Source organism: Caloenas nicobarica, chromosome 8 (assembly GCF_036013445.1).
Source record: "Caloenas nicobarica isolate bCalNic1 chromosome 8, bCalNic1.hap1, whole genome shotgun sequence".
Lineage (NCBI taxonomy): Eukaryota > Metazoa > Chordata > Aves > Columbiformes > Columbidae > Caloenas > Caloenas nicobarica.
Genome location: NC_088252.1, coordinates 10,429,952 through 10,453,153, shown reverse-complemented (window position 1 = coordinate 10,453,153; position 23,202 = coordinate 10,429,952). Strand labels below are relative to the sequence as shown.

Genomic DNA, 23,202 nt, shown 5'->3' with positions numbered 1-23,202 from the left:
AAGCGGCTGGGACGTGGCCTTCCTGCCGAACCCCAAATGGCAATGGGAGAAATTTGTCTGGACTCTCTTAGTCCATGAATAATGGTGAAAAAGTGGGAAAGTCAGGAAGAATTCTGAAACATAAGTATGTTCTGTCCTGAAAAGAGTATTCTCAGCCAAGTCCCAGGTTTAAATAGGTTTGCTCAAAAACTTGAAAAAAGAAAAACATTGTTTAACAAAAGAACATGTCTGAAAATCCAGGCAGATTTCTCTCGGCTACTAGGATGGGCTTGGATGTTCCCATGTCAAACTTGTAATCAGCTTCTAAGCCTGTCTTAAAATCTTATTATAGAGTCAGCAAATAAAAAAAGTCCCAAGAGCTCAGTCTTGAGTAGCTAGAAGAAAAATGATATATACATTTAAGTGCTGTGCTTGCATATTGTTTGTTTCACTGTGGTACAGGGAGGGGAGGAGATAGTTTGGAGAAGAAGATATTGGGAGGAAAGGTGAGAGAAGAAATAATGACTCTAAGCTGGTAGTAAGGCTTGAAAGCTCTGAAGTCCAGTCTCTCAGCATTAATAGTCTCTTCTCAGTAGCAAACAGCGAAAAGCATTCACAGGGAAATCACGGGGGAGGGAGGACCTGTGCCAAAAAAAAGTCTTTATTTGGCCTCAGCCTCAGCTCCTCTGAAACTGTTTGAGCTTGTACGCTGAACTACGGGGAGACGGGGTGAAGGAATGTCGGACAGATTCAGGAACATTTAAGACCTTTCAGCAGATTTTTACAGTTATTCCTGATGTGGTTTATGGAGAATTTATAGCACTTTTTTTTTTTTCTTTTTTGAGGCTGTCCTCTTGAATCACATATAGGATAAAGAAAGAAAATGCTGTGTGCATTCTTGTACTAGATAACCTTGTAATTGCTGTTTTTTTTGTTTTGTTTTGTTCCGCCCCCCCCCCCCCCCCCCACCCTGGGTAAAGGAAAAATTCTTATGGATAAATTAACCAACTACAAACATATGCAGGCCCAAGAAGACATTTTTAAATATAAAAGGAAGAAGTGATGTGATTTTGATTCTCTTTTTCTGGTCCCTGATGCCTAAGGGCTTAAATTAGTGGTGTGTTAATTTATAAATGCACAGTTCAATTTGCTTATTACTCAATATTTTGCAGAGCTATTCAGCTGCAGTGTTTTAGAAGTATTTGTGTAGTACTGAATCAAAGTCTTTTCAAAGAAACCTATGAGAGTTGAGTATGTTGGATTGCACTGGGAGGTAGTTTTGAGTCCTTGTTCCCTTTGGCACAGTCTGGTTTTCTAGTCTGGTCTCTTTTTTTTTTTTTTTTTTTTTTTTTTAATTTATGCTATTTATTTTTTGTTTGTTTTAGAAGACCCCTGGTTTCCATCAGGTTGCTAACTCGGTCTATCCCATCTGGGATGACTTCCCATCACCGTGGTGCTCCTGCTGGTGCCCGACAGGTCTCTCTGGCAGGGGGGCAGTGCCGCTTTGGGATGCTGCGAGGAAAGCGACCTTCCCGTGGTGTGCCTCTGTGCATATGTGCTAGACCTTGTTTCTGCGGGGCCAGGGGCGTGCAGATGTCACAGCGAAGCTGTTTTGCCAACTGGCTACAAGGCAATTCTCTTGCTTCTTCCTGTGGCTGGTCCCTGGCAGTGCTCTCCTGGACCTCAGCTGGTATCATATCACCAGCCAGTAAAAAAGGGAAGAAAACCCCCTTTTCTTCTTCCCCCCCCGCTTTTTTGCATTCTCTGAATGGATTCCTGGTAGGATCAGGCAGGCACAAGTGCTGGTGTCAGTTGTCGGTCTGGCGAGAGGGTGGGAGTTCCTGCCCAGGCTGCTCCGAAGGCGGCTGAAGGAAACGTAGGTCGGGCACCAGCAGGGACCGCAGGAGCGGACACTCTGCTGTGTTTGGAAGTCACGCTGCTGTTTTTTGCAGAGGTAATGGAGTTGGCTCTGTCCAGGCTGGTGCAGCCCAGCTTCATTAGCAGGGGTTCCTTCTTCAGCCTCCCCAGTTTGCTTCTGGCACACCCCAAGGTCAGTCCTTGAGAGTGCAACCTCCAGGGACGCCTGCTGTCAGGATGGACAGACTTTATTTTGAAAATGGGAATTTTAGGAGAAGGGAGAGGTGGGGAATAGTGAGGGTGGGGAGGAAGATACCATGAAAAATATCATAAGGCAAGAGGGGGGAAAAAAACCCCAACCCCCCATCTGTCTAAAGTTAGAAGTACCATTAACAATGCATCAGTCTTTTGACTTTCTGTATTTTTGGCACTCATGCTTGCAATGGTAAGGACTGTGTTTAACAAAATATCCATGGGTTTCCTGCAAAATTCACGTCTCAAATGTTTTGCCCTGTTGGATCAGAGATCTTTTTGCCTTAAAAGCACATAGAGCACTCTGTGTTTATGATCAGATTGTTGAAATGTCAAGGCTAATTACACTAGTATGTTCCCAAGTGAATAAATGCATCTTTTAAGGAATATCCTGTTGAGATCAACAAAATAAGATGTTGGTGTGATAACTTGCAAACTACTTAAAGGAAAAATGATAATAAAAGACAGCATCTAAATATAAGAAAATCAAGATGGGAGAAACTTATTAGTTCACCTCATTCATTCTATATAAGTGCAAAATTTTTTTTTTTTAATATTCTGTTGTGGTGTGATTTCTTTTTTTGGTCAGTACAGTTCTAGATGCTTGAAGAACTGGAACCACCGATAGTCACTTCCCTTAACGGACCTCTTTCTTCCCTTCCTTTTGCTTTAAATTTCATCCTCTTTGGTTCTATTCTTCAGATGTAAATTTTGGCCATAGACTGGGGCTGAATTTTGTTTCCAAATCATCTGAGTAATTTACATTCCATCTTTGAAAGTGACACAGAAACCGGGGAGTCAAAACCTCACTAAGATGAATGTGACTTGGCTCCTGGTGCGACATCACTTTTGGACGCTGGGGTCCCTCCGGGAAGCCCCGCTCCCTCTGTCCATGTCTGCGTTTGCACAGCACCAAGCACAACACTGACCTAATTAAGCGCTCCTGCGTGTTACACCAAGACAAGCAGATCCCATTCCTTCAGACACAGTGCTGTTTGTGTAAGAACGCTGTATTTTGAGTCTCCAAAACGTAGCAGCTTGCTTATCGCTGGTTTTGCTTCCATGCGGGAATTCGGGGCAGTAGTGGCGATTTGAAGCGCCTTCGCCTTCCACCCAGATCCATGTTCTTGCTGGTGAAGGCAACACACAAGGTGTGTTAGTTCATCGGATGAAGCAGACATGGATAGTTTAGAGTTGGTTTGCTGTTACTCCCACTACGTGGTGGCACTTTCTCACAGTCTGACGCCTGCACTGCACCCACAGCATTTCTGCGTCCAGGTGACAGTCGGGGCTGGCAGAACAGAAACACCCGATGGGGACCCGCTAGATTTGAAAACATCTCTCAAAAGACGACGATTTTGTCAGGCTGGTGAAAGTTGAAATTTGCTGAACATAATAGGACACTGTGTCTATTAGATCATGTTGGAGATGTACAAACAGAAGACAATATTTCCCCAGGTGTTTACAGTATGTTTCCAAGCAGCCACACTGGCTTGTGGTGACTAGATTTATTTTTAAGTCTTGGCTTGATATTGGCAAAATTGTTCAAGATTTCTTTAATTGGTGATAATAGCACACATGGATTCTTCATGGTATGTGCTGATTTAAAAAATAAAAAAAAAAATCCTGAACTCTTGAGAATAAGTCAGGGCAGCTGGACATAGTCCAAGTGAAAGACTATGATTAAAACACAATAAATCATTTTAGTTAACATAGAAAGCATATAACTGCTACTGAGTAAAGTTGGGAATATGATTAATTTTAATAAGCATTACATAAAATGTCAAGAAAATGTTTAGATGTGAGTTATATAGTTTTGAGTAATTTTTTCTGGACTTTCCAAAACCGTCTTTCAACATCTTAACTCTCCCATTTAATTTTATTTGCATTTTTTTTTATTCCTGTCTTACTGTTACATTATTTCTTCTTTGTGTTCTGTCACACACAACGTATGAAATCTGCAGTTACCTGGCATAAAATGGGAGTTAAACACAGTTGCAAGCCAAATCTCAAGCCATAGTAGTGAGGCTGTGATAGTAAATAGTACTTATAGTAAAAAATATTGCATTAAAACGTCCAGAATGACAGATTCACAGCTTCAGTGTATTCCTTTGTAAAAATGTGTGATGGTAAGTGTTATGGTCATTTTAAAGATAAACTATTTTTAGCATTTTTACCAAGACTGGTCCAAAGTACGTTGAAATCAAAGGGAAACAAACAGGTGTGTGGATTGGACCCCTGGTGCTTACTGGAGAGGTATAGGGGGTGGTGGTGGTGTGTGTTGGGTGTTGGTTGGTTGTTTTTTTTTTTCTGTGGTTTTTTGTTTGTTTGTTTTGTTTTTGTTTTGTGTGGGGTGTGTTGTGTGTGTGTGTGTTTGGTTTTTTTTTTTTGTTTGGTGTGGGGTGTTTTTGTTTGGTGCCTCTCCTGTTCTGTAGCGATGAGTGCATGTGGTACTAGTGGCGATAAGGCTTGCTCTGCAGTTTTTTGCATTTGTTCAGGGGGCTTTGGTGAGTTAATTTTGGTGCGGGAGGGATGTGCGGTGGCTGACGGGGCAGCGGTGGCTGACGGGGCAGCGGTGGCTGATGGAGCAGCAGTGGCCGGAGCCGCGGCTGTGCCAGCAGCACGTGCCATGGGTGCCAGTCACATCTCGCCCATCGAGCCTGTCCCAGTTGCATGGGACTGAGGTGGTAACACACAGCCCAGGCAGGCTCCTGCACCCCTGCGAGCTCTCATTTAATTTAATGGGGCTCCAGGTGGCAAGAGGCCTCTGTGCGAGTACACTTGTTGCGGGGCTGATGCAGGCTTTTTGACATCATTGAATGTGTCCATTTCAGGGATGTTTAATACGTATCTGCAGTTCTGGAAAAATGCAAATCTGTAAAATGAGCCAAAATCTATCTGCAAATAAGAGCATAAAATTTGGCATTAATACTCATTACTCACTACTGAATTAAAGTTTGGGATCTGACTCATTTGAATAAAGATCTAGGGCTTGAAGACAACTTCTTATCTGTAGAGAAAACAAAAATCTTGTTTCCTCGTTTTCCTCGGTGAAATCCACTCATGTAGTGTAGTTCAGTTAGTGTTCCCAAAGCATTTGAAGGTCACCAGATGACACTCTCCCTTCTTCAGGTCAGGAGGGTTATGGAGAAAGCCACAGTTAATGACCCAGGCAGGCTAATTACAACATGCATTTGCTGTTCCCTGCGCCTTCTCTGACCTCTGTTATCCTTCCTAAATGTTCTTTAGCAGAGCCTCTTCCTCCCTCTTCAGCATGTCTTGCCCTCTTTCTCCCTCTCTTTCGTCATCTTCAAAAGATACTGCTGCAGGAGTGTGAGACTGGTGGGCTTTGGGAGGCATAAGCAGGTGGAAGGAGCCTGTGAGAAGCGAATAAGAAATTTAGACTTGAATGTCAGTGAGGGAAGCAAAGGGTAAGGAGAGAGGTGAAAAAGGATATAGATATCTGTAGGATGAGACAGTGAAAAATATTGCTGGATCTAGACGCATACTCAGTCATTGCTCATCGCAGGTCTCACATCTCCACCCTGGTGCCTTGTCCCTGCCAGCTGCTTTCAGAAATGGCTCGTGTGGAGGCAGGGGAAGGGTTAGTATGTACAACAAAAACCAGGAGAGGCATTCCTGAGGTAGAACAGAGGCTCCATCTATCCCTCTCTCCTAAATCTTGAACTGGAGTGGCAGTGAGTAATTAAGGAGATGATGTTGTGGCCAAAGGAGAAGGCAGCTGTGTGAACTGAGCATCTTATTCTGAACAGAGGATGAAGCCGGATCAAACTACATGGTGACAGATGGCCTACATCAGAAACCAGATGGCCCAGTGAGTCCCACCATTCCTGCTATGAAATAGCAAGTGGAAGAGATGCCCAGAGCACAGCCCAAAATGTTGTTACACCCTCAGATAAGGGCCAGTGTAACGTGCTGCAATCTAGAGCTGCTCTAACCCCGCAGCAGGGCGGTGCGGGAGCACGCTGGTCCAGGCACCCCTGCTGTGGCAGGTTGCCCTTCCGATTTGTGGCATGTGTAATTGCTATAATAGCAATATTAGCCGATGCGTTTTGCAACTCTTGTTATGTCTGTATTTGTGAAGTCTGGCCTCTTCCTTTCTTGGAGGCAGTAAGAGGCATCCAAGACTTCCAAAACTTAAAACATGAACTGAGAATGACATGAAGGAATCGCTTGTTGGCAGAAAGCAGATTCATAGCTAAAATGTCCCACTAATCCAAACCCCATCTGTGTGCTACCCTGTCCTGGGAACAGATTTCAGAGTGGTTCTGAAATGCTAATCTAGTACTGCAATTCTGATCTATTGTTAATGTCTAGTTTATTAAGAGATCTTTTCTACACGTGTGAATACATGAAAACTTCTGGGAGGGATTTCTAGTTTTTGTATGTGGGACTTACATTTTTCAAATGAAAATCTTAAGATTCTGTTGATCATTAGGACAATATAGTATCCCAATATGTAAGTATAAGCACATTCCAACAGTGCATTAATGATGCTGCTAACTTGTCAGCAAGGTATATGTAAAGATGATCCAATCCAGACTAAATAACTTTGGCTGGCACTGAGATTAAATGGAGAGATGTTTTCGCTTTCTCATTAAATCTGGCACAATAAGGATACTGATTGATAGCTAATAAAAGTACTAAAGCTTGAAAGCATTAGTCATCTTGTTTCTCAGGGGAGACTGTATTTGAGAGGAAACTGGGGTCTGGGATTCCCGTGTCCTGTCCATCAAACCACAGAAGTGTGTGCCAAGGGCTCCTTTCTTGTTTGGGAGCTCTGAGCACAGTGCACATCTTCTGCATCTCTCTTTTCAGACACTGAATGCATTTGAAATATGCCATGATTTCTGATGCGCTCGTATTAAATGTACAAAAGTCAAATGTCCCTAATTAAAACGTTTGTAGGTCTGGTTTAGTAACCGTCGAGCTAGATGGAGGAAACAGGCAGGAGCCAATCAACTGATGGCTTTCAACCATCTGATCCCAGGAGGATTTCCACCCAGCGCCATGCCAACTTTGCCAACCTACCAGCTCTCCGAGCCCTCCTATCAACCCACCTCCATACCACAAGGTACAGTAGCCAACAGGTACTGGGTTAAAACAGTGTTATTGGAGAGTTTCTTGTGTTGATCCGTTGTAGAAATATTTTCTTCTCTAATGTAGAAAAAGAGGCACTGGTTAATTTAGGGTCTGAGTCAGTGAGGACCTTGCAAACCTGCTTGTTTCAAGCGTGTAAGAACTTGGGTTTGTTTTGGTGCAAGAAAGGGCTGGTTCTGTGTGAAGGGTGCTAGCTGGAGAAATAATTGCCTCCTGCACAGTAGAGGTGCAGGTTGGGGAAGCGATGGACACGCTTCCCTACCCTTCTGCCGTGCTGATCTCTTTTGCTGAGAGTGCCCGGTGTGGTGGGGAAGGAGGTAGCAGCCGTGTTCTGTCTTTGCTTTCGGTGCTGACGGACCGGAAACTTCTGTAAGTACTCTAAATATTCAGCTGATGGTGGAAAAAAATGCTATTCAGACCATCTTGTTTCATATCAGATAGCAGCAAGTCTCAGTATGGTAATAATTAATGTTATTAGAAATTCTGTGATAGATTTGGGGGAAGAGGAAACAGAACCTCAAATATAGGCTGTGCTAGATTTTACTGTTACAGAAAAACCTTACAGGTGATACTTTTATAAAACAAGTTACTGTACTCTTCTTGCTTCTTCCTTGGGATTTGGATCTTAACTGCTGGTGGATGTTCTGATTAAGGGAATTTTTCAAAGTCCAGGACTTCTCCCATCCACTGCTAGGTTCATTACAAATTATGGCAGAATTACTGTACTGTGACCACGAGGGGAAAGCCTGTTACCAGCCTTTTAAGCAAAAGAAACTTCTCCTTTATTTTTATATATATAAAATTTTGCTGTATCAATATGTGCTCAATATGTACAATATGTGCTCACTAAGGATTGTCTGAAAAGTGATTGTGTCTGTTGTTATGATTTTTACAGTCTATTTAAGAATTATGTAATCTCACCGGCCAGTTAAATACCTAGCAATATTAAAGATTTTCCTTTCTATTTAACCAGTACTTAAATACAGGTCCTGATGCAATTCTGTCAAGTTGAGCTTCACATAATGAACTTATTATGCCAGAAAAAAGGAGGAAAACACATCAACATGTTTCTTTTGCTTGTAGCCGTGTCTGATCCGAGCAGCACCGTCCACAGACCTCAGCCTCTCCCTCCAAGCACTGTGCACCAAAGCAGCCTCCCTTCGAACCCAGAGAGCAGCTCTGCCTATTGCCTCCCCAGCACCAGGCACGGATTTTCCAGCTATACAGACAGCTTTGTGCCTCCGTCCGGGCCCTCCAATCCCATGAACCCTGCCATTGGCAATGGCCTTTCACCTCAGGTCAGTCCTGTGTTTTCAGACAGAGGATTTGCTGTATACCAGAACCAAAGAGTCTATTCCCTCAGGCCACAGTATAATGAATTGCCAAATTTAAACCATAATGTATTCTTTATACAAGACACATGATTTCAGTTTGCTAGTTTCCTTCTTTTTCTATTTTTTTTTCCTCCTACTAGCTGAATCAAGAGTCATAGCTTATATTTAATTTCAAGTGATTTATAGTGTAATCATGCAGGCTTCGTGTTTACATTCAGTTGTCAAGCATTTGTAACGTGCTGCTATTTTCCTGAAGATCCATGGCTAGGTACAGAAAGTAGATAAAGAGATATTTTATTCACAGAAAACTACACTAAGATAACCTCACCAATGTTTTACCAAATAGTCCAGGAAAATTATAGGCAAGGCGTACGAGGAGAATTCCAAGGGCTGAGCAGCACACATCGAGATGAGCTATAATCGAGTTATAAATACATAAATTAGGAGTATTACTGCTCTTTGGCAATATATGACTGCATGAATCCCATAATTGTTTTTCTAATTTGCATGAGCTCTTTTTAGGAAATCATGTTAATAAATTGCCTTGATAATTGAGTGTCAAAAGGTTGGTTAAATTTTCCTAGGCGCGGCATCTGTCTGAAGCTGACATTATTAGTTAAAGCTTGAATAGATAGTAGTTTATTTTATTAGTGAGAGCTTTGCCCAGGTGCTTGGAAAGAGATGTCCACTAAATTCTGAGAAGTCACAAAGAGGATGCAATCTATAATTACAATCAGGAATCTCTTCAGGGCTGAAAGTGAGAGTTTTAACAGCTTTATCTTCTTTCTACCCTTTTTTCCTCTCAGTGGTTAGAAAAACAGAGGGAAGCTCAGAATGACACAAATGAAAAGTGAAAAGACAATTATACTCAATTACACACTAATCACTGACTATCACCACTGCCTAAGCAGGGAGAGGGCATTCTAATAGGCAGAAAATGAGATTTTAATGGCACAAAGGGTGGCCAAAATAATGACTCGTATATCTTTGCCTCCTTCGTTTTCTTCAACTTGTGGTTTGCATCTCGGGAGTACAGTTCTTGGTTCCTGTGCAACGGTGATAACTCTGTGCAGCTGAAAAGTTCAAAGGCACTGAAGTTGAAAAGAATGAATAACAAAGGCAATGAAATAAACATTTTTGCCCAAAGGCAAAAGTTCATAAACCCTTTTTTGTAACAGTAAACGTAATTAAGTTTCACAGATTCCTATAGCTTAGAGTGGGGTACAAAACTTTATGGCTTGAAACCTCAGGAAGAAAATACCAACAGAAAACCAAACGGATGTACTTCCAACAAGACTTGAATGGATTTTGTTCTAAAGAATTCTGATTTCTAAATGCAATCTCCAAAAAAAGCCATGACACTATATTAGCTGCTTGCTTTTTTTTTTTTTTTTTTTTAATTTTATTTTGGTAAATGGCCAGTTTCATAGTGTGGAAGGCTTCCACATTTTTGACATAAATATCTTTCTAGGATTCAGCATTAATCCATGAAAAGTAGTTGTTAGTGTCTGTTTAAATGTGTGTTGGTTCTGGCTATGGAAAATGTGATCTTTTTTCCTTTCACAAAGCTTTTATTGTCTCTGACACAGAAGTGGAGTGCAACAGTAAAGAAATCTTGTGATGTCTGGGCATAGTGGGACAATAAAGTGAGGCCAGGTTTCCTCCCCCCAAATTCTTGCCGATTTGAGGTTTGGTCTAATCTGCTCTGGGATCCCCTTCCGATTATATGTCTTTAATCAGTTACTGTGCTTCTTTATACCCAGTCCTGTCTTTACACTATGAAACTTCTGTTGTTTTGTTTTCTTTAGACTTTTGAAACCTTTTCCAGTTCCAGTGCTTAGAGCTCCTGGCCTTACCCTGCACCTCTGCCCACAGGTTTAAGAGGAGGCCGATCACTCAAAGACTGACGTCCCGCATTCATCACTGAATGTATACAGGAGATTACTTATAGCCGATGAGGTTTTGAACTGCTTCTTGGCCACTGAATGATTGCCCTCACTGGCTGATGCAGATCTTTCCATGGAACAAACAAACAAAAACCCAGCCCTAAATTTATGCGGTGTTACCAACAGCTCCTCTAAAACCATTTTGGAGCCAAAACAATGCCTTAGAGACATGTATAAAAAGCACATATGTATCAAATGACATACCTAGGGTTTGTGTTTATGTAAGGCAGTGATACAGCCACAAGTATGTAAATTATGTGCAACAAACTGGGGGACTATAGCAAAACAGTGATTGTGCTTTATGCCCGAAAGAAGGGCCTCATACGTTGGTGATGTACATTGCGATGTTACCGTGTGAAATACCCCTTACTTGTGGGATGTGTCGCAGGGCATCCTCCTGTCACGGGTCCTGGGGGCTCTTCCCGCGGGCACCCAGGTGCCGGCTGAGCGGCTCAGGTAACAGCGGCCGACAAGTCAAAAGCCGGTTCTGTGCTGGGGATGTCATAAAGAGAGAGAAACAGGAGTTTTCGTGCTGAGTGGGCATGTTGCAGTGCCCTGTTTGTGTGCATGGAATTTAGATGAGAAACGGGGAGGTTCTTTTTACTACTCAGTGGATTTTTGACCACAATAAATCTGAGTGTGCGAGCAATTAACATAATGTTTCCACCCATCGCTGTCTCTCTGTCATGCAAGTGCTCTGGACAAACTGTGCATAAAGCTGGATTTACGGTGACTTTAACGGGAGGAGGGAAGGGAGGCTTTGTGTGAAGCCTAAATAATCTTCTGTGATTTAAAAAAACCCCCTCAGTATATGTAGAACAAAATTTAATATTAAGGTTCACAGGATCGTATTCTTACCAGACTTAAAGCTCCTTTCCCACTTTGACTTTGGTTTATTTCAAATGAGGCAGATTCCCCAGCGAAACTTTATCTTCCATGCAGGGTGTTTCCTTTCTAACTTTGTTCTTGAGTATGATGGACAAATATGTTGTTTAAGGCAAGCACTGGGTGAAGGCAGAGGACAAGAGAAGGTGGCTAGGGTGCTGTAACTTTGTTTTTATTGTGTTAGCAATGAAATCAGAAGTTAGAAAAGACTGTACGTCTCGTTCAGTTTTTGAAAGCAGTGCGTTCCATAACATACCTGTCTTTCAGGCCGGGAAATAAAATGTTGCTCTTATTTAAATAAGAGAATAAGAGAATAGAAAGAGTCCTGCCTTGTTAATATTATTCAGCACTTTTTAACATCAAGACAAGATCTGCAGATCTCCAGATGACTGATTATTCTTCTTGTTCATCTGGTTTACTCGTTGCTACCTGAATGGAGTGAGAGAACCTCTGTCTTACAAACCCGCAAGGGTTTGACTTTTGAAGGAATAAGCGGGGATTAATGTCTTGGGGAACTGATAGCCAGGAGTGTCCTTGTTTGTATTTCATGAAAAAGCAACCAAACTGCAGGCACACAGTCTCAGCCAGAGCTCTTTAAATATAACGTCAGAACGGAGATTAGTAGTGTGTAATATATGTAAATTGCATATTTTTATGTTTTCTATGCCTATTATGCAGCTTCTTGGCTTTCATGCATACATTTACAGGAATATTGTATTTCCTTTTCAAATTAGGTTTCAGTTGCTCAGTGCATCTTCTTTTAACAAACATTTGTTAACTCAAAATTATTAGGGAGTAGCATATCTGTGTGTTAATATGTGCAAACGAGACTATAAGCGTGCCTCTCAATTAGCACGTCGCTTTCTGATCCCGGCATTAACAGTCACCGACAGACAGTTCTTCTGTGGAAGCCAGAAGAGCAACTGCAAAAACACTTGTCTTGCACCTGCAGGTGTAGGTTTTTACTAGCGAGTGGATTGTTTTTAAGACAGAATATCAATATTTTGAACTGCTTTGTTTAAGATAAGGAAAACAGCTTTTCCGGTGGACATGGGCATCCCTTGACCTTGCCATGTGCTTTTTATTAGAGTCGAAGGAGCAGAGTTTGCCCTACGCCAGGCGGTTCAGGCAGTTTGCTGGGTTTGAACTGTGCTGCTCCAGCTGCTCGTGGGTCTGGATGGTCTCTGCTTGCATCGCTGCCTGTGGCTAACCCGTGGGATATCCAGACTTATCTGGTACTGTAGTGTTAAGTTTTTACTGGAAAAAGAATAAACACGAGTAACCTGTCTTCTGCTGGCCATAATTTTTTTTTTTCTCCTTGCCCTCTAGAAAACGTTTGAGCTCTACTTCTTCCTGTTTCTTGTCATCTTCCTGTGTGTTTGTGTCAAACCAGCAGCTTTAAAGGCTGCAGTTTCAGAACGGGAAGTGGATTGAATGTTGAATGGTTGTGTAGAAGATGATAACAATCTTTAATGAAGTTTGCAGTTCTTATGCCATTACCTGGAGCTCAGGAATAATCTTGATAAGAAAATTCCAAACTTTTCTGTGAACAGTAGTAAAGATGCAAGCTGTTTCAAGGTTTCTTTCTTTTTCTGTCAAAACATTTCACTGCTTGAGTTTAAGAAATACCCTCTAACTCTTTTTGGTGAGATAGATCTTAGGCAATTGGCTTCTTTTAAGTCTTTGAGAGCACTTGGTTTTCATTAACCTGAAGTATGGATCTGATGGCAGCTGTCGAATCAGTGAGATATGTTCATATTGTCTTAACTCTATTTTTAAGGGAAACACAGGAACCAGTGGCTAAAAACTTGCAGGCCCTCATTAAGAGGGACAAGAGGGGGGAAAAAACCCAAAAACCACACAACCAAACAGCTGTTAATTTACTATACTTTTCCCTATACTTTCTGTCAGATTACTGTCTCACTGGTTGCCCACAGAAACATTTTGTTTGGATCCAAGTCTCACACCAATTAGAAGCTCATGATCTCTGTCACAATGATCTTGGCTTTGAGAACTTCCCGCTTAATGACGCAAGAACATGAGACAGAGGTCAGGGTCAGGGATTTCTTTGTGAGGAGGAAAGTTAATTCACATGATATTATTTTCATGAGCACGAGTTTTTGGTTTGGTTTGTGTGTGGGTCTTTTTTTTTTTTTAAAATTTAAAAAAAAGTTCAGCCAATGAGATTGATTATTTCTGTTTCTGGAGTGGGTACAAATAGATGGGATCCAATAGTTTTGTAATTGTTATTGTGCAAGAATAATAACATTTATTATCTGTTTTGTAAATATTGTAATATTTTAAATAATATATATTATAGCATAGATAATAAAATACATTAATATAATAACAACAATGAACAAATGACATTACATGTTGAGTGTCCACCTTAACTTCTCACTCTCTGGGCCTGTTTCCGCCTCCGTCACCACCGTGCCTGCAAAGTTGGGGTGGGTGGCTGGGGCTTCAGCCTTGGAAAAACAGGTCTCCTCTTACAGCTCAGAAATCTTACATGGAGATATAAAAAGCCCTGGACATCTCTGGGAAATTAACCAATTGCACTGTAACTTCATGACAATAAGTGTTTGGGAATACAATGAAAATATAAATAAAATATTAAAAAGCTAAATAAAATATTAAAAAGCTAAATAAAATATATACAAAAATGTAATAGGAAAATGATACAATATATAAAAAAAGTATCAGTTTCTAGGTTTTCTTAACTCTTTTAAAATGATATTGCTCACAGAAGTGGCGTATCTTCCTCCATAATAACCTGTACTCTTTAGAATATATTCAATGTCATCACAACCTTTAAAATAATTTTTTGCTTTTGCTACGCATAGAAGTTCAATTTGAACCAGTTAAGTGAAAATAAGAGTCAGCCCTTCGTAGAGTATATGACTAGCATGCATTGGTAAACTTCTAATTCTTTAATGAATTTACAAAATAGAAATATCAACAGGAATCTGAATACTTGCATATTTTTTCAATTAAAGGCTGGTATATGAATGTGGGCTTTGCCATGAGTAATCACAGATGGCTCACTTGAGTCCTTAATTATGCTCTGTATTTTAGATTTCCAAGGAGAGGTACTAAAAATACCACGGCACGATTCAGTGAAAAGCATATATTGCAGTGGGATCAGAAAGAGCAGAATTTAATCCTTAGCAAAGTCACTCTAGAAAGCCATGTATCCATCTTTAAATGCATTGGACTCGGTTTCCTTCAAAACTTCCTACCTCTCTAAAGAAAACCATTTTATTTTTATCTTGATTTTTTTGCTGGAACTTCAGTAGTAGTAATAATTTTCTTACAAAGGAAAGATTGAGTGCTGAGCCAGGATACAAAGAGGCTTCCCCAAGTCAAAATAGCAAAATACTGGTTTTTCCCCAGTGCTGGTTAGATTAGAGGCTCTGGAATATACATTAATGAGAACCTCATGAGTGAACCCTTCCTTACTAGTTGGATTCCTCCAGTTATGTTTGTCCATTATATATTTTTTCCCCCACATTTATGGATAACTTTTTGCTTTTACCTAAGTGGCTAGGATTTTGTAGCAGTTCCCTGTCAGTAAATGCAGCCATGTAGGTGTAGATCATGTAATAGCTGTTGTAGGGACAAACGTTGAGTTTGGTGAGAGTCTCCTGTGAAAGCTTTGCAGATCCTATCTCCTGGCCCTCTGCCAGGAAAAAAAAAAAAGAAGTGCTTTTGAATTGGGGAAAAAAAAGAAAGGTGTATTTTCCATTTGTTTTCCTGAGAGGGAACCGACCTGTGTATCCCAGTTCAGTTGTGGAGGGAAGGTGTGTGAGAGCCCAGCCAGAGACAGCTGGGCTGGTTTTCATGATGGCCAGAATCCCTCTTTTGTGTCTTGGGTTGAGCAGAAGCTGGGAGAAGAGTTCACAGGCAGCGAGCAATATAATATCAAATTTAGGCTTGTTATGAACTGTGTGTAATATTGCCATATTTAAGTATTTAAACTCATGAGTCTACAGCCTCTGAGACTGCCTGAAAAAGTTTTAAGATGTTTAATTATATATCCACTTATATTCGTATATATATGTGTTTATAGAAATTGTGAGTATATGTTCCTCTTTGGGCTTTGTTTTACTTTTTCAGTTGTCTTGACATTTTTGAAGCTTTTCCGTACAAACAGTAGCTAGATAATTAGCTTCTCTTTGAATTATTTTGATAAAGTTGCCTAGTCCTGTGACTCCTGAAAAAAGATGCGAGTTCAGTGACAGACTGATAATGTTGTGAACATGAGTAATCTCCTGTAGATAAAAATATAATTCATGCAGGATCAAGTTATCGTCTTAATTACCCTAAATGTCCACCAGTGCACCTTCTCTAATTTCAGTGTCGCTGCCACTGATGTCTGGTGGTGTGAAATCAGTAGGAGGCCTCATTTGATATGAGTCTGCAGAAGGTCAGATCGTCAGATGTTCAAAGTCAGTGTGTTTGCTCCTATTTTCATTAACCAAGTATGTGGTTCCCAGTGCTTGCCATTGTCATGAAAATGCTTTCTGTTGGGTCTCTTCATATATTCAGCACAAATATTCATATATATAAAATGAATCAGCAACATAGTTCTAGGATCCTATAGGTATAGAACCACGTAGCTAATTAATTAATCTTTTAAAATCTCTCATTCTAATGCATTAGAACCATCCTTTTCGTGTTCTTTCTTGTGTAGTATTTTGTTTTTGAGAGATTTTTCTGCAGTGAAGAGTTAACAGCAGGTAATGCCATTCATCTCAGAAGGAGTTTGAGATTTTCAGTGTTAGTGATGAATGAGGGTATCTGACCCACATCTGTTTTACGTTAGAATGGAACATTGCCCTGACATCGTTAGGAGCATTTGTCAAGATTCCCTGGACAGAGCTTCTGTAAATTACATGCTGCAAATGTGTCAGGGTCAGATAAGAGGATATCATTAACTCCACTAAAGTTTACTCATGATTCTGTCAGTTCAACTTAATACGTTAACTGCCAACCATTTTCCTTGAGCTGTTTCATTAAATCTTTCATTTGCAGGAGGAGAAAAAAATGTTTCACTGTACCCAAAAATATTGCACATGTTCTTTTCTCATAACTCATATTAATTGCAGACATGGTCACAAAGCATATTAAATGCAGGCATGCGTAAATGAATTAAAACATATGAGAATTTTATTGTGCCTATGGTAGGTCCTACATCCTAAAATACCAACCACATTAACAGGCAGAATGTTTCATTTGAATGGAATAAGCTTTTTCTTAGTTTAGTGGCCTTTATTTTGTTGATAATACAAGTATTTTCTGATAGCTGGTAATGGCCTAGATGTTGCGTACATGGTCTTGAAGGCTTTTGTCATTCAATCCCTCTGCTGCTTTCTGGATCAGATCCTCAGCTAGTGATGCTGTGCTGACCCCACCAGTGAGGGATTTGTCTTAATGAATATTTTGGATTTCTTGGGATGTGTTCTCCAAAAACTTTTCCGTAGAATTTCGTTGTTGCACTTCACTGTATTCTCTTTGCTTATTTCTGATTGCACCTTTCTTTCCTAATAGAATAGAACTACATTATCTGTTATACATGCTGTCTTTTATTGTACAAGCTCAAAGGCTATGCATCAACATTTGTGTGTGCTTTTTAAAAACAGAGAACAAAGTATATGTAGCCGAAAAGCTTAGAGCCTGATTTTCTTGCCTTTATAGAAGTTCTTTTCTAAAATAGAGGAGTTATAGCAGAATTTGGTTCTAGGTGTTCGATCAGCCCTTGATTTTTTTTTTTTTTTTTTTCTTTCAACTTCTTTGGGCTCTGGCTCAGTGAGGCTGACAATTACTACTTTGCTTTATCAAAGTAATGCAGAGGGAAGTATGTGTTTTCTAGTAATTTGGAAGGTATATGGATTGAATAAGTTTATTTTCTTCCTTATTATTGTAAAACGATCAGATCTCTTTACCTATTCAGAACTATAGTGTTTTATACCAGCAGAAGATTGGAGTTGCAAAATCCAGATCTTCGTGTCTCTCTGGTACAGCACTAAGATGAGGGTGCTGAGTGTCTTGCAGCTGTGGCCGGTTAATTATTGGCTAATTGATTAGGTGAAAGCCATGCCCTTCCTGTAACTCCTTGTGTGGGTGACAAGGTCATGGCTCAGACCGTATGAGAGACTTCTGCCCTCAGGCTACTTCCCTTATAGCTCTCAAAACAGACGTGACCAAAAATCTAACTATTTGGATACTAATCAACTGCAGAATGATTTTGAAGGCCTCTGAAGAAGACATTTCTGAGAAGATGGTTACTGTTCAGTTTTCTCCACCTCATAGACAGGAGGTTGTGTCAGTTCTGCTCCAAAGTGTCTATTAGGTGCATATACACTTAATAAAAAGACAACTAAAAACTTCTATTATCTGATTAATTTAAAAATTTTAAAGTAAATTTCATCAAATGCTAATTTTAGTTTGCCAGAGAAGATAAATGTCTATCCAAATATAGATGCTAGCAAAATCTGAGTGCCTTTTGAGATCACATCTGTATCCAGGTTCACATTTCAAGGCTAATCTCAACTCTGAAATAACTTCCAGTCCCAAAGTTTTTGACCTCACTGTTTTTGCTGGCAACGTCCAAATAATGTTGTCTTGGGCTCTATTCTGTTGAAAATATTAAACAGAAGATGTTCAGTTAAAGCATGTAGTTGGTAAAACAGCTTTTTGCCCACCTCAGCCATTGCTCCTCTAAGTCCCGGTGGAGAGCAGGTGTGACGCGGGAGCTCTCGTGTGGAGGTTTCCACCGGGGCTGCCAGGGCAGCATGAGCTGGACATTCTCCCTGCACTTGAACTTGGAACAGAACATGGTAAAGGCCCATAAACACAGGTATCGCGTAGGTGCTCTGCGGGAATGGAAATTGCTCTGCGCTCATTGCAGATTTCTGATAAACCGTGTGTGTTTTAAACTGTAGTCAAACCCAGGATACTCGTGCCAACATAAATGTTTTCCAAAGTAGTAATTTTTAATGTAAATGTTTAAGTTGAGCTATGTTTTTTGTGGATCTTTCTCTTCTTTTAACTCTATTGCTATTAATTTTAAAGAACAAGGATTAATTTAACCTAAATAAACATGGATTCTAATATTGTATCCTGTTGATGCAATGTCAGATCATTAAGCATGCCAGATTTTCAGGACCATATCATTTTCCAAGGGTACAAGAAAAATATTTGTAATTTCTAAAACAAAAAAACTTAAACTTTAGAAATTTTAATTTTTTCGGGAACCAATTTTAGAAGAAAAAGTGGAGTGCCCAGTTATTTCAGCTTTTGGGGGCTTTGGAGACAAAATGCTGTACACATTGCTGTGCATATAACATGATTTTTCAACCTGTGGTGATTCCAGAGATTTTATTTTTTTAATTAACCTCAAATGATTGTAATAGGTTTGTGCCTTCAAAAATTATTTGAATTAAATATAAAATATCTTATAGCCTGAATCTAAATTCTTCTTTTGTTTTTTTTTTTAACTTAAAAGTCATAAGTTTCAGTATCTAAATGAAATCTTTGGATATATTTTGAAACTTGTTTTGCATGAATAATTCAGCTTGTGAAACTCAGGTTTTTCTGCTTAGTGAAAAATGTGAACATTCTAAAGCTATGAGTAGTAATCGAACTTCTTTCTCAGCATTTTTTTTCTGGTGAGATGTCTTGGATGCATCTAATGAAGAGATGTTTTCTGTTCTTGGTGCAGGTGTCGGGGTGTCTCTTTTTGAAGTACTCTGCTTGCGCCTCTTGCTCTTTTCCTTGTCAGACATGTAAGACCTGGAGAGGTCTTCCTTCCTACTTAAATTGTGATTCCTGTGGCTGTGTCATTTATTTATTAAAAACCAAACAAAACTCAGAGCTGGGACCACAAGCTCCCTACAATAATAATCCTTTTTCTTTTGCGGTGGAAAATAAATATGGTTCAAGAAGGAACATTTGAACTTTAGGAACCAGACATGTTCATATAAGCATAGATTTATTCTTTACAAAATAAACTCCAATTTTAATAATTTCTTTTCAGTTTATGGTAAGAAGTGCAGTAATGCAAAATGATTATCAAATAGTGTATGTTACATATTTGTAACATCTTTTTGGAGGAAGAACCACCTGTAGATCATCAGAATATGCTGTTTTGGCAGAAGCTCTTCGCCATCCATCTGTTATAAGCTCCAGACTGTTTCTTAGGCTTTAAAGTGCAACTTATTCCAGCAGAAGCAAGCCATTCTCTCAGTACTTATTTTCAAAATATGCTAGAGAGAAGTGCCAGCAAAGGAAACACACCAACTTATAGTGTGAGTGATTTTTTTTTTTTTTTTTTTTTTTTTTTGGTACCACCAGAACTTATCACAGTAGCTTCCCCCACTCCTGCTTGAAAGCACAGGTGCTTTTGAATTTCTGTTGTGTCCTCTAACTCAACAGATGAAGTTGAGAACTGGTATGTGACCAGTACTTTTTTCACATTCTTTTATTCCCAGGCCAGCACCCAGGGCATGCAGCAGCAGGAGTTGCAGCTGCTCTGCCCTTTCCCAAATGTTAGTGTTCTGGGTGCTGGGATTCTCCGTTACTTCCATCAGCGGCGTTGCTGTGATCTGCTTCAAATTAATTTCATTGTAGTGACTGCTGATTTGGGGGGAAAAAAAATTGTGTGAGCTTTTTTATAGATTTTCTGTGTTTGTAGATAATATAGGACAGCATGGCTAAAGAGCCACTACTTGCTGCTGCTTCTCTTATAATTGAGTTCTCAAGGAGTAAACATCTGCAGACATGCCAGCCAAGGCATGGGAGGAGCAGGCACTCTCAAATTGTAGGTTTTAAAAATGATTTTTCCTTATTTGCCCTTGGTATCACTTTTTATTTGTTGTTAGCAAGTAGTTTTTATTTTGGTGGATGATGCAACCAAATTCCACTTTCTCTTTGGATTAGATACTCAAAGCATAGTTTGAATACCAAGCCTACCTATTTTAGGAAATGAAATGGTAGACTTGAGAACTCCTGCGGCTCTGTAAGCAATACAGTTCTTCATGTGATTTAATTATTCCTATTCTTTCACCTTTTATTTTAGGTAATGGGACTCCTGACTAACCACGGTGGTGTGCCTCACCAGCCCCAAACCGATTATGCCCTGTCCCCTCTAACGGGGGGCCTGGAGCCCACCACCACGGGGTCAGCCAGCTGCAGCCAGCGGCTGGACCACATGAAGGGTCTGGACAGCCTGCCCACTTCCCAGTCCTACTGCCCACCCACCTACAGCACCACGGGCTACAGCATGGACCCCGTCACGGGCTACCAGTACGGACAGTACGGACAAAGTGAGTCGTGGACATTTGCACTGGGAAGTGCAATATTGTGCCTGTTTATCAACGGTCTGTATGTTCTGTCTGTAACAAAGAAAATTATGAGCAGAGATCCTAATGGCCGACTACTGCTTCTCTCCAAAGCCGAGCAGAGTGCACTGGTGAGATAGCTGGTGGTTGGAGCAAGATTTCTGCTGCATAATTATTTTCTTAAGTGATGTCAACAACATCTTGATGTTATTAATTGTTGAGACATGAAACCTGATTGCCATTAGGTAAAACATAAGGGTTGTCCAAAATGAAATAACCACTGGCATTCCACTATTAGAAACACATGTTCTTAATGAGGTCAGCTCAAGAATCATTACAGTATATAATCCCAGATACATAGAGTTTTGTCAAACTTGTCCTAGGAATAAAAATATTAGTCCCTTTCCTTTGATATATCAGTATTAAATATGACAATGTCAACCTGTAGTTGGCATGGCCCCATGCTGTGAGGTTGTCACAGCATGACTTAAAAAGCTTCTTTTGCTTTTTCTTTTTGCAGGTGCCTTTCATTATCTGAAGCCAGATATTGCATAAATGAACTGTCCACTTCAAGTTAAAGCTGGTCTTGTTTTCCGATCTCACTCCAAGGCTTGGATACGATGGATCTTCTCAACACACTGCAGTCTAAACCGAGGCAGTCCCGCTGAGAGAAGCAGGCTTGTTATGTTCTCTCCAGTCATAGCTTTTAGTAGACTTTTGAAGGCTGGACAAAGCTATACAGAAGACAAAGGCCAAAAGCAATAATGAATAAATAAATGCAACATGGTTCATTATGAGTGGGTATACAAAATGAAGCAGTATTTAATATCACTGCCTGGCAAAACATTCCATTTTTTGTTGTTGAAATTAATGTGCGTTGATTGGGACAAATGGAACATTTTGAAACTTGGAGCAGTTGAGCTCTGCGTACAGTCTGACATACAGTCCTGACTCTAGTCTAACTTTAGAACTGCTCAGTTTCTGAAGCAAGGGCAGGAGAACCTCTTTCATTTTATGTGCTGGAAATTGTCATCAAGAGGAAATGTCACAGTCCATAGGAACTAGGATGAGTGTGAAAGGCTTCCTGAGCAACTCATTGGTTATCTTTGTAATAATGTTGTCAATAAATGTCACTTAAAAGTTTTGCTTTACCAAGATACAAGATCTTGTGTAACATGAAAACCAGATTTTACCTTTTTGTATGTGGAGTTTTCTTGATCTGTTGTACCTTTTCGAACAAACGTGGGAGAAAAAAAAAAAAAATCAACACCACCACGACGGATTTTTCACAACTGCTTATCAATGTGCAATACTGTGTACCTCACACAAACTTTGGGATCATCCAAAGTCATATAGATAGAATCAGAACTATATTTTTGCAGGTACTTTTATTTTTGCAGTGCATAATTCCTGATTGTAAAATACAGAAATGTTGCAGTGTGTTGGACAACTAAAATCCAACTTGCTAATCATGATTTAAAGGCAATTTTCAGGAAACCATAGGAAGAAATGATTACGTTTACATTTTTTTTTTAGTGATGTACAGGACATGGACTGAGATGGACCTGTATTTGACACATTTGTTTAAATTATACAGTGATATCCACTATAGAAATTATAATTATAGGAACCAAGGTTTACAAGAAGTTTGCATTGTGACATTTTAGAATGTCAATAAATTTGTGTTTTGTGATGTTGAGAGCAAGAGGAAGATGAAAGGTGGTGTTATTTATTTCTCTCTATTCTTGGAACAAAGAGGGAGGCAGAACACAAATACATTCCTTTTAGCGTTAAGGACTATGAAGTAGTGAGTTAGACTAGGTTCAGTACAGAGGTTAGTTCACACATTGGTCTTAAGGGTGATGGAAAAGTGAAATATTATCTTTGTGTTGCAGCCTCTACAACAACACAGGTGTTGTAAAAACAAACAAAAACCCAAACAAAAATAACAACAAAACAAAGAAAAGTCATTCATGTAAAAAGTTCAGTAAATATTTACTATTTATAATGAATAAACATTATGAAGACTTGCAAAGCACTGATGATTTTTGTCCTAAAATGTAGTATTGTGCTAAATACATTGATACATTTTAATCTGAATATCATGAAGAAATAAACCATGTTATCTTCAATGCAGACTGTATTTGTTGTGTGAGTACACCCTGTACACAGCCTGGGGTGGCGGGAGCCTCAGGCAGCCTCTGCGGCCAGGTACTGCCAATGTGCTGCTCTCTGTTAATGAACTTTGCAGTTTTCAGGTGCTATTGGTACCAGTAGTACATGTTCCCGAAAAGAGAAAAGCATTGTGCATATGCTGTGCAGTTAAAGGAAAATAAAACGGGCTTAAACTCAGCATGAGTAGGGCAACTGAGATGGCTTCATACAATTCACAAACTTTGTAATCAGTTATGGGTGGTATGTGTCCTGAATTTTTGTTTTCCTTTAGAAGCCTCAAGAATTTTTAGTGGTCTACACACAAGCTGA

The 23,202-nt window shown here is 39.9% G+C and overlaps 1 protein-coding gene across 4 annotated transcripts in view; it reads left to right on the top strand.

The window, feature by feature from the left end:
- Positions 1-22,688, top strand: part of PAX3 (paired box 3) — a 75,726-nt gene extending 53,038 nt beyond the window's left edge. For all 4 annotated transcript variants that reach the window (XM_065639911.1, XM_065639912.1, XM_065639910.1 and 1 more), the window contains 4 exons: positions 7,018-7,183; positions 8,293-8,507; positions 20,457-20,703; positions 21,239-22,688. In XM_065639911.1, the coding sequence (XP_065495983.1) occupies positions 7,018-7,183; positions 8,293-8,507; positions 20,457-20,703; positions 21,239-21,273 (663 nt within the window). In that variant the 3' untranslated portion in view covers positions 21,274-22,688. The remainder of the gene's footprint in view (positions 1-7,017; positions 7,184-8,292; positions 8,508-20,456; positions 20,704-21,238) is intronic.
- Positions 22,689-23,202: the final 514 nt, after the last annotated feature.